Source organism: Notolabrus celidotus, chromosome 23, assembly GCF_009762535.1.
Source record: "Notolabrus celidotus isolate fNotCel1 chromosome 23, fNotCel1.pri, whole genome shotgun sequence".
NCBI lineage: Eukaryota > Metazoa > Chordata > Actinopteri > Labriformes > Labridae > Notolabrus > Notolabrus celidotus.
In genome coordinates this window covers 20,984,070-20,999,915 of record NC_048294.1, presented here as the reverse complement: position 1 = coordinate 20,999,915, position 15,846 = coordinate 20,984,070, and the positions used below count along the sequence as shown (strand labels likewise).

The following is a 15,846-nucleotide window of genomic DNA, read 5'->3' as shown; positions in this document are numbered from 1 at the left end:
GTGTTCCTCCTGCTTTTGCTCTCCATACAGACAAAGCCTGCTGACACCTGATTGGTTAACACTACTCAGACTACGAAAAGAAAGAAGAACACCTGAAACCCAAAACATTAATTTTGGTAAAAAATGAAAAAAAAAAAAGGTACCTCTTGAACACGAATCATGACACCTCGAGCTGCTTAAGACTGTCTACACCTTCAACATTGAGGGAGATGAATGACCTGACCCTGCAGAGGGAGGTTTGGTCAGCCATAAAAGACATTTACAGCAGGAGGTGGAGGACGAGGAGAGGATAATAAAGACCTTCATCACCCCAGAAACAGACCCTGAATCTGCTGTGGTCAGTAAGAGGTCCACTTAAGGTCCAAACAGTGAGGATGAGTAAGAGTTTCTGAATCTGTGACTTTACCCAGATCAAAAAAACATAGCTTGGACCCTACACATATAAACTATAAAGACAGATTATTGACACCCAAGTTTGCAGCGTTGCACACAGTTTAGCCTCTTTAAGCTCAACATTTAGGTTACAAGCTAAGTTCAGAACTTAAGAAAAGCTTTTTTTCTTCATTTAAGTTTGCAAGATGGAATTAGAAATCAACATAACCACTGAATATTCACACTTTAAGATCTGTCAAGGCAACCAACATTTACCTGCCAGACGATTTCTGATGTTACTGTGATTTAACAACAGTAAACAGATGTTACTGTGATTTAACAACAGTAAACAGATGTTACTGTGATTTAACAACAGTAAACAGATGTTACTGTGATTTAACAACAGTAAAAAGATGTTACTGTGATTTAACAACAGTAAAAAGATGTTACTGTGATTTAACAACAGTAAACAGATGTTACTGTGATTTAACAACAGTAAACAGATGTTACTGTGATTTAACAACAGTAAACAGATGTTACTGTGATTTAACAACAGTAAACAGATGTTACTGTGATTTAACAACAGTAAACAGATGTTACTGTGATTTAACAACAGTAAACAGATGTTACTGTGATTTAACAACAGTAAAAAGATGTTACTGTGATTTAACAACAGTAAAAAGATGTTACTGTGATTTAACAACAGTAAACAGATGTTACTGTGATTTAACAACAGTAAACAGATGTTACTGTGATTTAACAACAGTAAAAAGATGTTACTGTGATTTAACAACAGTAAAAAGATGTTACTGTGATTTAACAACAGTAAACAGATGTTACTGTGATTTAACAACAGTAAAAAGATGTTACTGTGATTTAACAACAGTAAAAAGATGTTACTGTGATTTAACAACAGTAAACAGATGTTACTGTGATTTAACAACAGTAAACAGATGTTACTGTGATTTAACAACAGTAAACAGATGTTACTGTGATTTAATGACAGTAAACAGATGTTACTGTGATTTAATGACAATGAACAGGTGTCACTGTGATTCAATGAGAATATAATGATAATACTTAGTTATGACAATAAACAGATGTGACTGAGCTTGAATGACAGTTAACAGGTCTTATTGTGATTTCGTGACAATTAACAGATTACTGGGATTTAATGACATTAAACAGGTGTTACTGTGATTAAGTGATATTAAACCAATGTTATTGTGATTTAGTAACAATAAACAGATGTAACAATGATTTAATGACAATAAACAGATGTTACTGTTCTTTAATGACGTTAAAAAGAGGTTACTGTTCTAATTACAGTGAACACGTTATTGTGATTTAATGACAATAAACAGATGTTGCTGTTCTTAAATGACAATGAACAAATGCGACTGAGATTTAATGACAGAAAACAAGTGTTATTGTGATTAAATGACAATGAACAGGTTACTGTGATTTAATGACAATAAACATATTACTGTTATTTAATGACAAACAAATGCTACTGTGATTGAATGATAATAAACAGGATCAAAGCATGCTGAATAGTAAAATGTCATTCATGATTCATCAGGTCGGTCTGCAAAACGACAAGAAAAAACTTTTACTATTGGGGTTTGCTTTAATCTTTTCTGATTGAAATCTTTAAATAGCTTTTTTTTCAGACACAAATTTTGTCAACAAAATGTAACAATGCCACAGCTTAAGGCCAATTCAAACACTTCATAAAAAAAAAATTGTGTAGTGCGAGAAAATCATGAAAAACAGTGAGCTGCTCTTAAAAACACAGCGTCACACACATTAACATGTTTGTATCAACCTATGCACATACAATTGGCTTTTCATGGAGGTTTGAGTTCATCAGCTCTCATAAATCCTTCTAAACTACCAGCCTGATTCATCCACTCCATGACCTATGTGCTGTGTGACAGACAACTGTAAGGTGCTGGGGAGGTGGTGGAGACCAAAACAGAGGATAAGGAGAAATATTCTCAATTTAAATTCAACAGGTGGACACAATGATGACTCTTGGCTGCTCTGAGGTGTCTGAAAGTATAAAGGAGGCTGATCATTATAGCAGCCTGACAGGCACTCGTAGCTGTAAATATCTGGTGGCGAGGAAATTATTTAATGCAGCTTTAACCTAATTATGCCGTGATATCTCCTGCTGACTCAAATGTGGACTCAGTCAGCATGTCAGAGCATCAAGTCACATGACTTCTTTTAGCGTCAAAGAGGCCTGACAATGACATTTCCATTATAGCTGCTCAGTCACAATAAGCACAAAGTAATGAGAGGATCCAAATGTTATGGAACTCAGTGAGGTAAAAACAGCGTGATGGAAAGGAGGGAAAATGTGAATGAACAGAAATTAAGTGGGATGAAATCAAGGAGTAAGAAGGGCAGCAGGGTGGGGGGGTTCGGGGGATGGGGGGGTAGATTATAGGGTGAGAAAGAAGCAGAGAAGACGAACGAATGAAAGCCACAAAATGAAGGAAGAAAGGGAGAGCGAGATGGAGAGGCAGAACAAGGGAGGAGGAGGGACGAGAGGATGAAGGGATGGATGATGAAGGGTGGGCTGTTGGGGGGGTGCAGGAGGGTGGTTTTAGGTGACAGGCCTCATTGAATAGACCTCTTTTCTCCCCTCTGCTGGCTTCTCTTCTCATGCAAAGCAGCCCGTTCAGCCTCCCAGCCATCCGTCACACAACAGAAAGAGCATGGCAGGCCCTTTACGAGCCCCACACTCGCATAATCCCCCCCCACCCCAGCCCCGCCATCTCTCAATCCCACAATCCAGCACCCATCAGGGGGTGCAAGGGGGGCAGGAGTGTGCGTGAGTGTGGGGCAGAGGGGGGATGGGCACGGGGGCATCTTGGCCTCAGAGAAAGTGCCTTTAGAAGAAGACGGGCCACCTAGGCTGAGAGGGGACAAAAAGCTGAGACGTCACATGTTTTCAGGCTGCAGGGACGTCACACAGGGACAGTTAACCTGTGTGTGTATGTGTGTGTGTGTGTGTGTGTGTGTGTGTGTGTGTGTCTGTCATTTCAGGCAGCAACCGGTTGATGACAACTAGTTGAAGCTCTACTTCTGTTATGTGTCAGTGTGGAGAATCCCACATATTAACAAAAGAAAAAGTGGACGGAATCGCCGTAACGTAATCCATTTGTCTACTCCCTTTAACAAGTTTAGCGTTTTTGTCATGGCATTTTGTTTGTATTTTTTTGTGATATAATAAGTAACAAAATTTTAGCAAGTACTTGTAGCTGCAGAGGATCAAGGGTCAGCAAATGTTAAATTATTAATCTTCAGGGTTTAAAATGGAGCGAACACTGAAGTATCAAAAAATGCAGTTCCTTGAGTGCCCACTAGAGGCTGTCCCCAAAAGTGAGTCAGTCCCCATGTAACATGTCCTAATTAAGTAAGTTACATGAATAGGCTGTGATGTAGGTAGAGCTTGAAATATTCTACATGTCTATAGTTACTCATCTGCCATGCTTTTCCTGGTCCAGGTCACAATCATTGGATAAGAGAAAGGAGCCACTACCAAAAAGTGTCCAGCCAGCAGGTGGCAGCAAAAGGACTTTGTTCTTTAATTGAGACCTTAGGGTCAAGGCATGCATTGTCGCGGTAATTACCAGTCAATCACATGGGAGTTAGTTGTTGAACTTGAGGAAAATGTTTTAGGCTTGTGTCATAGAGGGATAGTTTAATAAATTAAAGGAAAAAAAACTCTGAAAATAATGCAGCCAGACATCACAATGCTGTTTATTCAGCTTTGCAAAGACAGGTAAATGCCTTTTATTTCATTTAATTTAGTGCATTGGTGTGATATCTGTTGTTACACCTTATATGGAGCATGTAGGCTATACTTTGAATTTGGTTATAGCCCCCCCTGGAGAAACATGCACCAGCTGCAACTACCCTTCAGTGGATTTATGTTTCAACAGACTCCACTGAGTCTGTCTGAGAGTTTACTTTGTCAGTTTTTACTGTTTAAAATGCTCCAGTGATACTGAACAATGTAGTGTCACTGATAAAAAAAAAACACTTCCTCATGTTGATCTTGCAGATATTTTTCTAATGAAAGACTGTGATCTCACTGAAGTGCTGTGTGAGCAAACAAGCCATAACAGCAGTGCAAAAGAGCAATGTCTCCCTCTAGCAGACAGGCTGTGTTACTGAATTTACCTCAGAGTCAATATTTATCCAGCCTCAAGCTTCAGAGAGACAGAACCTGTTTGACAAGGACACAGGAACATTTCACATTAATAACCCTGATAATGTAGGCAAAAAAAAGGTCCTCCTGACAGGATCACCTGTACCTGCTGCTTTTAAATAACAACACACAATCTCCTGTCATTTCTATGACATTCAGAAGTGCTTCTCCAGCAGAAATGTTCAGATAAATCAACCATTTACTGAATTATCTCCAAGTGTTTTGGTGTGAACCTAATGATGTAAATAGGAGTCTTTGAAGGCTTGGATGGATGGTTTTTGCTTATATTTCTTATAACACAGAGCACTTTAGGCTATATTCAGATGATACTGCTTTTGTGGCGTGGAACCGGAATGGAAAGGAATCTGAATACAGGGATCTGAAAAAAGCCTTCAGTGACTGGAGTCACAAAAACTGCCTGCTACTGAACTCCTCAAAGACAAAGGAAATGGTAGTAGATTTCCGAAGATCCAGGCTCCGCCATAAGCTAGTTAACATTCGAGGGGTGGACATCAAGGTGGTGCAAACCTACAAATATCTAGGTGTACACCTGGATAACAAGTTGGACTGGTTAACACCAATAAACTCTACAGGAAGGGGCAGAGCTGCCTGTTTTTCTTAAGGAGGCTCAGATTCTTAGACATCTGCAGTTAGATGCTGAAGAAGTTTTATCAGTCTGTGTGTTATTCTATGCTGCAGTCTGCTGGGGAAGCAGTATAAAACACAAGGATGCGAGGTGACTGGACAAACTAGGGAAAAGAGCAGGCACTGTGATTGGATCCAGGTTGGAATCCCTGGGGGCTGTGATGGAGAGATGCACAGAGGAGAAGAAGCTAGAGGCCATACTAAATTACACAGATCATCCACTTCACAACTTCAAACAGCAGCAGTGGACGGCTCATCTCTCTGCACTGCAGGACTGAGAGATACAGAAAATCATTCATCCCTGCAGCCATTAGGCTTCATAACTCTCTAGCCATTAGGGGATGGGCTGACAGACACCTGAATTATTTGTTTTATATGATTTTCATAATTTTATCTGCCAGACACCTGTATTTCCCTTCAGGGATTAATAAAGAACATTCTATTCTATTCTATTGCCATTGTTTGAGAACATAACGTTTTTTAAGTAAGTTTTTATTGATTTTATCACACAAAACACAAAACAATACAAATGATACATGAATGATAAAGTATTTCCAGTCATTCATTCTCAAAAATAAGCATAACACAGGCAAAACAAAATGAAAATAGTTTAAATTGTATTGAATTTATAATAATCAGTCACGGATAGAGGACTAAATGGCGCCAACTGAATAAGATATGCACTGTACAATAATTAGCTGCATGCTCATTTTAGTGGAAAAAGAAGTGGTGATGAGAATTATGTTGTATTCTTACCGCGCTTGCAACAACAATCCAATCACAAGCGCGCTCGCGGAGGACAAGCAGCCAATCACAGGCGAGGGCGGGAGTAACAGCGTGCTGCGTAGTTAATATAGAACAGTGGTTGACAGCTGACGTTCGGCTCGGTTAGAAGTATGAGATCTCCATGAGTCGTCATCTATGGTCGTTTTATCAAACTCCTGATACGGCACAAGTTCTTTACGGTGAAATATTTACTGACAGAAACAGAGGCGACGTGACTGAATGCTAAGTTTAGAGTGAAGGACACGAGATACATGCCAGAGAGTTCTGGGTTTTTATCCACACTGCTGCTTTTACTGACGAATAAACAGCGTTAAAGTTTATTTTATTTTCTGGTTATGATACACGAACAAGTTCACCCATTTCTAAACGATGAGGCAGTAAAACAAAAACGCACACCAATTGTTGGACCAAACTGCACCATTAAACCAGTGCTTCATATTTGCTGGTCATTATTTAGCCTTTCCACACAGGATTTGGCCACAGGTTGTCATGCTATTAACAATTCAGAGGCCAGTTTACACTGTTAAAAAGGAGAAACCTTTATTTTTTTAAAGACCATTAAAATAAATACTATACAGAAGCCAATGTAGAAAACTTGATACACTGTTTCTGTCTCAAAAAGGTTAACAAGTCCGTAAATTCATTTTAAAAAATAGCACTGACTATACACCCCAAAACATGACAGATCTCCTACACCAGACACCCCATGATGACAGGCATTTTAACACGAGCGCTTATAAAGGGAGGGGCAGGGAGGGTCTATATATTTAATCTATAGTTTGGTCCTTTCGTATGGCAGCCACCCCCTCCCTGACATTTTTGGGGAGGTAGGTTAGTCACCACCACCGAGTCAAAAAAAAAAAAAAAAAAGAAAAAAACTTCCAATATTGTTGAAAAATAAAAATTAACAAAAAGAGTTAGAGGTGAAAACGCAACCAGGTCATCGGGGTCCGGAGGCAAAGTCTCCCCCAACTCACCGTCAGCTTGCCCCCAAACATCCTCAGCCACCGGTCGGTCTTCAACTGAACGCTACTGCACAAGTCAAGCAGTATGTACAATAGCCATAAAAAATATATATATATAATATGAAACAGCAGTAAAAGGATCAAAATGGTAAACAACTCATTCATGATGGGTTTTTACTATACAGGTCTTTTTATTGAGTATGCCCCGTGTACTCTAGCCCCAAAACCGCTCTTCAACATGGTCATATGTTCAAGGCTGTTTGTAAAGTACACTGAAGGTTGTTTGAATACTGATCGGTCAAATGCAGCACGTCTTGTTTGATTATTCTGAGTCCAAACTGAGCTGCAGTCTAAACCTCTCATCCAGCAGTGGTGCAGCACCCTGTGACGCGATGCAGCTACAAATCACAGCCACATTTCACAAAAGTTTCTCTGATTACATGCACAACGCTAACACAACTGAGCTGAGTTTTAATTTAAATGTTAAGCTAACAGCCAGAGCTAGAATCCTTCAAATCACTGTGAACCTCACGGGGTGTTTTTATGTGCTTTTGGAAATGCGGTTCTGTTTTGCACTGGATGGGCCCGTCTATGAACTCTGTTTAAAAGTTCTTAGAGTGGAAATGTTCAAATTATGGAGCTGCAGGGAGAATTTAGGTGCTGATGTGGGGTGGAAAGCACATGAAGCAGGTCAGTAATTCATCCTTCGAACATGGCGGAAACTATGTCAAAGAACAGGAAGAGTGGTGGCTGTGTTCATCCTTTCCTTTCTGATGGAGGGGTAAAGTTGAGGCTGAATTTAGCAAAAGAAGTTCTTAGAATCAGATCATATAAGAAACAAAGTTTGACTTCTAAAATAAGCAGGGTGGGGAGGACAGAGGGCGTAATGCGAGGGCTCTTCTAAATCAGATCGGCCACGTTCATGGGCATCTCCTCGACGGTGGTGTTGTAGAAAGTCTCGATGTCCCTCAGGGTTCGCTTGTCGTCCTCAGTCACCATGTTGATGGCTACTCCCTTTCTGCCGAAACGACCGCCCCGACCAATCCTGAGGAGACACAAAGAGTTAACTCAGCAGAGAGTTGAGGTTCCGGACAGGGACGCTCATTTTGATAACAGACGTAAGTAAAGACAACGCCAGGAAAACAGGCTTCAAAAAAGAGAGAGAGGGAGCCAGAGCTGTCGTCTCTGTTAAAAAAAGGGAGGCCAAAAACAGACTTCAAAATCAAGCTCTTCAAGAGACCACAGACAAAAACACTGATCATGCCTCAAAATAATAAAGTTCACTGTTTATTACACCAATTATAAACTTGATGTAATACTACAACATAAATACAACAGTTACAAATGTAACTCCTATGACCACACTGCCCCTAGTGGTGATTCAGAAATTCATTGAACAGATTACCAACATCTGACAGCCTGATACATACCACCCTATTTACCATTTAACCTCCGTTTTCATTAGCATCGCTCTCTCTCTCTCTCTCTCTCTCTCTCTCTCCACTTCATCTCTATACAACTTGACCACTAATATCTCTTTTGCTTTGGGTTGAAAATATGACTTTCAATCTAAATCTGTCTTTTTCATAAGCTTCAGTCCTTGTTGAGATTATTTAAAGTAAGAACAAACGCAGACTGGGTCATTTTAACAAAAGTAGTATCAAACTACAGTCGTGCGGTTAGTCGTACCCGCCGATATATAAATTCTACAGTGACAAAATTACCAGTCAGGGCACTGGCAGGCCCAAAACTCTTGTGTTCTGCAAGCTCAATAAACCCGTTTTGTTGATTGAGTCTGGATTTGTTTCTCAAGGAGGAAAATAATTGGCTCAAGTTGTCTATGTAGCAACAACAAAGCTAACATTCAGGAATCTTTGACCCCAATGTGTTCCACAAAGTACCAGATTCCCCTTTTCAGTTTTAGAGAGCAGAAAACATATTGTGAACTCTTACCTGTGGATGTAGTTTTCCCTGTTGGTGGGCAGGTCGTAGTTGATGACTAGGGACACCTGCTGGACATCAATACCTCTGGCCTGAGGAGGAAAGTAACCATCAGTCACACAGCTCACATCATAGGAGCACAAAGAGACCATGACAAGTGAATTGTGATCTTTTATCTGTCCACATTTCAGTCCAAACACAAACTTCAAATTAAAAGTCCCCTCCAAAACAAACGTAAACATTAGGTGATAAGATAAAGTGTAATCCGCCAATTAGTTGTGATTCCGAGACTTCAGACCCGGGCACGGTGGAGGGCAGACAGATTCTTTACCAAGGAACATTCAGTCCTTCACCAACACAGCAGCTGGGAGGAGAGGGAACCCTGGACCGCATAGAGACAGATGTTTTCGGTGTCCAAATATGATCTAACAACTAGAATAAAGCAGAGGTGTACGTACGAGCAGGTCAGTGGTGATGAGGACTCGACTGGAGCCGGAACGGAACTCCCTCATAATCAGGTCTCTCTCTTTCTGCTCCATGTCTCCATGCTGAAACACAAGAATACAACTTAACCGTCAACAAGTGCATCTTTAGTGGCTAAATGTCCAGCCCGACAGGTAAGTACAGAGTTTGAGAAGCAGAGGTTTGGGCAACGTCTTTGGAGGAAAAAAAACTGTGACCCTGAGGAAACAGACTGGCTGTTCCTAACTTCTTCCAGCCCTCGATAAGCAGAGAGGACAGGTTGGAGCTTCTTACCAGAGCAGAGACTGTGAAGTCTCTGGCATGCATCTTCTCTGTGAGCCAGTCCACTTTCCTCCTCGTGTTGATGAAGATGACAGCCTGTGTGATGGTCAGAGTCTCGTACAGATCACACAGCGTGTCCAGCTTCCATTCCTGAGGAACGACAACCAGGTTAGACAAACTCAACAATACCGACCTTTAACCATCTCAAGGTCATCAAACACAAAACTGAGCTGTTAGATATCTGCGTACCTCCTTCTCCACGTTGATGTAGAACTGACGGATACCCTCCAGGGTCAGCTCCTCCTTCTTCACCAGGATCCTCACAGGTTCACGCATGAACTTCTTTGTGACCTCCAACACGTCAGCCGGCATGGTGGCTGACAGAAGGACAACCTGGAGGAGCACAAAAGGAAGAGAGTTAAAACGAACTCTACGTCTTATGAAAGGTGCTTCAATTTAAGCTAGCTGTCGGAGAAACTTGTGTACATCTTACCTGTGCGCTGCTGATCAGTTTCCTAAAGATGTCGTAGATTTGGTCCTTGAACCCTCTGCTGAGCATCTCATCGGCCTCGTCCAGCACAAAGATCTTAATGTTCTTAGAAGCTGCGAGGAAAACGTGATACAGAGTCAGACTAAATAAACTAAACGTCCATTATCATACATCATGTCCCAGTTTATGAATTTGACATCCTGTCTTGCTTTAGTCTCTATTGTTTGCTGTATTCAGAAGTAGTGAGGTATGATCACGTCTCTGGACCCCCGCTGCACCAACGACTCGAGCCAACAGAACGCCGACCTGAGCGCCGGCACAGCAGGAGTTAACAGAGTCAGCTGACACGCATGGGTTTCATCATTACACAGCATGCTCTAAAGAAAGTGGACTAAACTCTGGGCTGTTCTGTGGTGTGACAAACTGATCATATGTTTACAAGCGTTTTATTTGTCTGTTTGGCACAGTTGCAGCCAAAAGTCAAAGAAAGATTAAATCAAAACACATTAAATAAAAAATAAAAAAACTAAGTCAACCTTAATTAATTTAATTCATGATTTGTGGTACATTTGTGACTTACACAGGGTTCCACGGGTCAACATGTCATACACGCGGCCAGGTGTTCCCACTACGATGTGAGGGACTTCCGCCTGCAACTTCTGGACCTCATTGCGGATGCTGGTCCCTCCGATGCAGGCGTAGCAGATGGCCCCCATGTAGTCACCCAAAGCCAGCACCACCTTCTGGATCTACAGGAAACAGGCAATAAAAAGGACAAAAATGTTATTCGGATGAATCATTTCATAAAAAAGGTGTTAGGGGGGCAAAGCTGAGGTAAAACCACTTAAGTTCTTACAGTATTCTTGTGTTTCATCAGACTTTAAATCAGCTGCAGTAGTAGAGACCATGTCCACTGACAGTTTTTTTTTTCATTAGTGCCCACAACCTGGAATTTGTTCCCTTAAAAAACTCAAGTGTGGCTAGATTCCTCCAATAAGGACCTCCACCTTTATATGACAAAGCTGATATCAAAAGTCCCGCCCTCCTTGGTTTTGAGTTGTCAATAAAGTGAAATGGACTGACTGAGTTTTTACCTTTCTGTTCAGTTTAGATTCTCCTTAAAACTTTGATTAAAGTATTGATCATGTAAATGGGGACATTAATAACCATATAAACATATCCCCCATTATGATCAAAACCAAGTTAAGGCTCATAATCCATTTTTAATCTGGCTGTTTACGTAAGTGACCTGCTGAGTCACACTCTTTATGAGATGCAGTAAAGGGTGAACGTCCCAAGGTCCAGGAGGAAATTAAATTCTGAGTGTGCACACTGACTAAATTAAAGAGCTGAAATGCATGCTGTATTCAGAAGTAGTGAGGTATGATCACGTCTCTGGGCCCCCGCTGTGCCGACGACTCGAGCCAACAGAACGCCGACCTGAGCGCCAGCACAGCAGGAATGAACAGAGTCAGCTGACACGCATGGGTTTCATCATTACACAGCAAGTAGCTCTGTTTTTATTTTGGGGGGGGTGACACTTTTTATCCTTTAAGTTATATTTTTATTAAAGTGAACCCATGACTACATTTACAAGTGTTAAAGTCTGCACTGCGAGACTGGACTACAACTGCTAGCTTCTTCAGCGCCATCTACTGGGGAAAATGCTGTAGCACAATAAAACACCACTCTACTCATGGAGCACAGAGACTGAAGGGTCTGTAGAGACTGAAGGGTCTGTGCTGGTTCTCTAAATATCTGACAGGAAGTGTACCTGCTGAGCCAGCTCCCTGGTTGGAGCCAGGACCAGAGCCTGGGTTTCTTTCAGCTCCACGTCAATCTGCTGAAGGATGGAGATGGCAAAGGTGGCAGTCTTCCCAGTGCCAGACTGGGCCTGAGCGATCACATCATAACCTACAGAAAGGGTGAAAAGTCAGGCCTTTAATAAACACATCCTCACATTTCACAATAGTCTTTCTTAAAAGGATCAATTCAATCATAATCAAGAGAGTTAAATGTGTTTCAAGCATTGTGGTTAATCTGTGGAATTGATCCCATTCAAGAGACTTCCTTTAATTCCAGTTCAAGGAGGTTCCTGCTACGAGCCATTGAGACCTTTATGAATAAATGATGCCTGGTAGTGCGCATAGAGTAGGATTCTTTGCATAAGTCCTGGAGCTTTCCTTTATGGTTTATACGTTGATGGAAGCAAAACGACACCAACCATGCTCACTGAATGATCCTTGAAGATAAATCAACAGCATGCCTAACAGGCTACACCCACCAATTATTTAACTAAATAGCCCAGAAGTGGTTGATTGTTTTTCTTTCCACAACTATGGCAACTGTTGACAGGGGTGAGGCAAAATATGTATGCATCAATATATCAAAAACCTGCTGAGTAAACAAGGTCTAATCTTTATCATGGATCATGTATCAGGCATCGTTAGTAACCCTGTGATCCCGCCCCTTATTGTAAAGGTGTAACTGTAAGGTGAGTTGATAACGGAGTATAAGTGTGGCTTTTATTGCTGTCTCATCTGTACTGTGACAGTGTCACTACGATGTTGGTAGAAAGAGGAAGTTAACTGCAAGTCAAACAAAGTAAATTTAACTCACCCTTGATACAAGGGATAATGGCTCTCTGCTGGATGGCAGAGGGCTTCTCGAAACCATAGGCATAAATTCCCCTGAGAAGGGTCTCGCGCAGGCTCATCTCATCAAAGCTGTCCACGATCTGATTCCAGTTACTCTGCAGGGTGGAGAAGAGACACAAATTCGATCAAACCATAGAAGATTATGAGATGATGCCTTCATACTAAAATGTCTAGGTTTTTTCTATTTACTTTGTCATTAACCTGTAAGGAAGAATATGTTTATGCTTGACAACATTACAGGAGGGTTTTACTGAGCTGTGCAGGGGCACTAAAACATTGTAAGTGTGTATTCTAAAATATCGACCCCAAATTATGCAGATACATATTTTCACAAGCTTATCTTTGAGGTGTAACCAACAGGGCACCATTAATGTGTGACAGGATTTTGTTGACATAACAATCCAGGGTAGAGTTACTGAGAGTATTTAATGCATCTTGTCCCTCTGCACTCGAGTCAGGCTGTCTAGTCTAACCTGTCCAGCCTGCACGACTGTTTGTACTGATTAATGCACCTTTTAGCAAAATACTACTCCTCCTGAAGAAAGTACAGATTTTAAAAACTACAAGCACACAAACAAGCTTCTCCATCACAGTAACATTAATAAATGTGATCAGATACTCTCCACCCTGATTTTATGATCTAATGACCACAGTTTAAGGAGACTCACCTCAATGATGCCATCTGGCTCCATGCCCTCGGGGCCATTGTCTCTGTGAATGACAAAAGAGAGTCAAGTCAGTGGTTTTGTTCCCAACAGGCATGATTAAGAAAACAATTTGATTGTGACACAAAAAAAGTCAGCATATATTTGAGCATTTCAAGGATCAATCTGGATCTATCCATTACAGTTATGACTCAATCTGCGTCTTCACGCTCCCTGAGTCATTAAAATATTCTTGCAGGTACATTTATCAACAAAAAGTGAAAGATATTCAAATTTATTTAATGTTGTTTTGTGTAATTCCCAGTACATTGCATTATCTGGGCTCTATGATTGACCAAAGATCCGTTTCTGTCGTGTTTTCTCTTTGCCTGTGGGCAAACGCCTTTTCAGGAGTCCGCCATTTCTACCACATTTATCCAAGATGGTCGTTTCTCCATCTGGGGCTCAGAGCAGGCGAGGCGACGAGGACAGCAGTTCGAGCTCGGCGCGTCCATTCTACACCGCCTGACACAATATTTCACTTCTAAATCACTAAACTTCAGTGTTATGTGTCACAAATGGTCGATGTAAAGACTATTTGATGAAGAGAAAATGGCGATAGTAAGAATGAAAATGCCAAGCTGACTACGTTAGCATCGGCCTGCTAGCCCGTTAGCGCTACGCAGCCAACAGGCCCAGCGCCTCTTTCTGTGCCCCTTTAACGCGTTTTGCCAAGTCAGCGAAACATTTTAACGGCGAGACCACAATTACAAGATGGGGCTCTGTCTTTTGGGGGGTAATATTGCGCAGAAAGAAAGAGGGAACGCTTACAGTATGGGCCCAACTCATACGCGTAGTCGCGTTGGTCCCTTGTTCTACGTTAATGGGCCCTTTAAAATTACCCATCACCCCAAAATGAGTTACATCCTTAACTTTACAGGAACCATTGTTCTCTAAATATTACAGAAATAGCATAAAAAGGGGAAGAGAAGCTGATGCCGCCTGCTCTGGTCGCTTCGCCAGGTATCACAGCGTGCTTTGAGCAGAGAATCGAACGCGTGCAATACACAATGTACAGGAGCGACTTGTCGCGTCAGTTCGCTTAGGAGGACCGCACCGTTAGAGCGCGCGCCGCGGCCTACTCTACCGGCATTGTCCGAGCCGCTCACCACGACCATGTGCGCCAGCCCCAATTCCACACGAGAACACATACGACAGGTTAACAGCGACTCATCCGAAACTGTACTTACACCGTATTGTGACATGAGTGGACCACGTATTTACAACCAAGCTCGAAGTTTAATTTTGGGCTTTACAATAAAAGATATCTTTAAAAGAGAGAAGGGAGGCCTCCATCAGAGGCGCGTTCACGTGCTACTGGAGGCGCCGGTCGGAATCTTTCACTTCATTCGGGAAAGCTTATTTATGCCAACCGCGACTTATAAAACATCAATACATTCTGGATAACATGAGCGCTTCGGTGATTTAATATAACAACACCTTTTACTCGATTTCAAAAAAGAGAATTATCCTGCTAACATTAGCCTGAAGCTAGCTGTCGGTGAGCCCTTATAGTAGTACAGAAACGCTACGTTAGCATGCTTCCTCAACATCTTCATCCTTAACTGGCATCCTTAATTACTCATGTATCGACATCAACAAACAGATTTAGCTCAAAACAGTGTATAACCGTAGAAATATACAAATATTCCCTCACCTATTTTCAAAGTCAGCCGACATTATTCCAAAGAAAGAAACTGCGGCAGAAATGTCTTATATACGTTGACAACACACAAAGAGGCTTTCTCATTGCAACACACCGCCGTCCGTTAGCTCGGGTCCCGCCCACGGACGACTCTGATTGGCTGGTTGGGACGTGACATAAAAAGAGGCGGGTCATAGCGATCAGAGCTGTGTTCGATTGTTCTCCAATGCTCGTGCCAAGAGGGCGGAGTTAACCATGTAGGAGCAGAATGTCTAAGAAGCGGCGGAGCTCCTTTCAGTCGGGAGAGGCTGGTGTATGTTTCTCAGGGTTCACATTCTCACTTCAGCCATTTGTCAACGCGGACAAAAGAGCAAAGAAACGTGTTTCTATTTTATTTTAAGTCATATTAAATGTTGCCCCGTATATTTCAGTGAATCAAAACATGGAAAATTACAGCATTGACACATCCATTAGCCCGTTATGTGAGCACATAGTGAAACTGGATGAGTCATACTGTAGTCATCTGGAGCTCCATGTGGGAAGCATGTAATGTCAGTGATAAGTGTGTCAGACAATGTGAATCACAATCCATGAATCATAAGTTGTAAAGTGGGATATGTAGAGCACCTGCAAGAGGTACACTGGGTGTTTATGTCCACTATGTTTACATTA

General features: G+C 41.6%; 1 protein-coding gene and 2 non-coding genes across 3 annotated transcripts; all 3 read right to left on the bottom strand.

Moving 5' to 3' along the window:
* Nucleotides 1-6,551: 6,551 nt before the first annotated feature.
* Nucleotides 6,552-15,302, bottom strand: LOC117807616 (eukaryotic initiation factor 4A-I-like). The gene is made up of 11 exons (XM_034676951.1): nucleotides 15,187-15,302; nucleotides 13,494-13,536; nucleotides 12,788-12,920; nucleotides 11,943-12,082; nucleotides 10,749-10,917; nucleotides 10,172-10,281; nucleotides 9,928-10,071; nucleotides 9,691-9,828; nucleotides 9,393-9,482; nucleotides 8,947-9,026; nucleotides 6,552-8,038 (listed from the first exon to the last, which is right to left on the bottom strand). Exons 1-11 carry the CDS (start codon nucleotides 15,207-15,209, stop codon nucleotides 7,894-7,896), a joined length of 1,215 nt encoding a protein of 404 aa, XP_034532842.1. The 5' UTR covers nucleotides 15,210-15,302; the 3' UTR covers nucleotides 6,552-7,893.
* LOC117807894 lies at nucleotides 10,398-10,537 on the bottom strand. Its single transcript, XR_004630058.1, has one exon. It is a non-coding gene; the product is annotated as a small nucleolar RNA SNORD10 (small nucleolar RNA).
* Nucleotides 11,532-11,671, bottom strand: LOC117807896. The gene has a single exon (XR_004630059.1). It is a non-coding gene; the product is annotated as a small nucleolar RNA SNORD10 (small nucleolar RNA).
* Nucleotides 15,303-15,846: the final 544 nt, after the last annotated feature.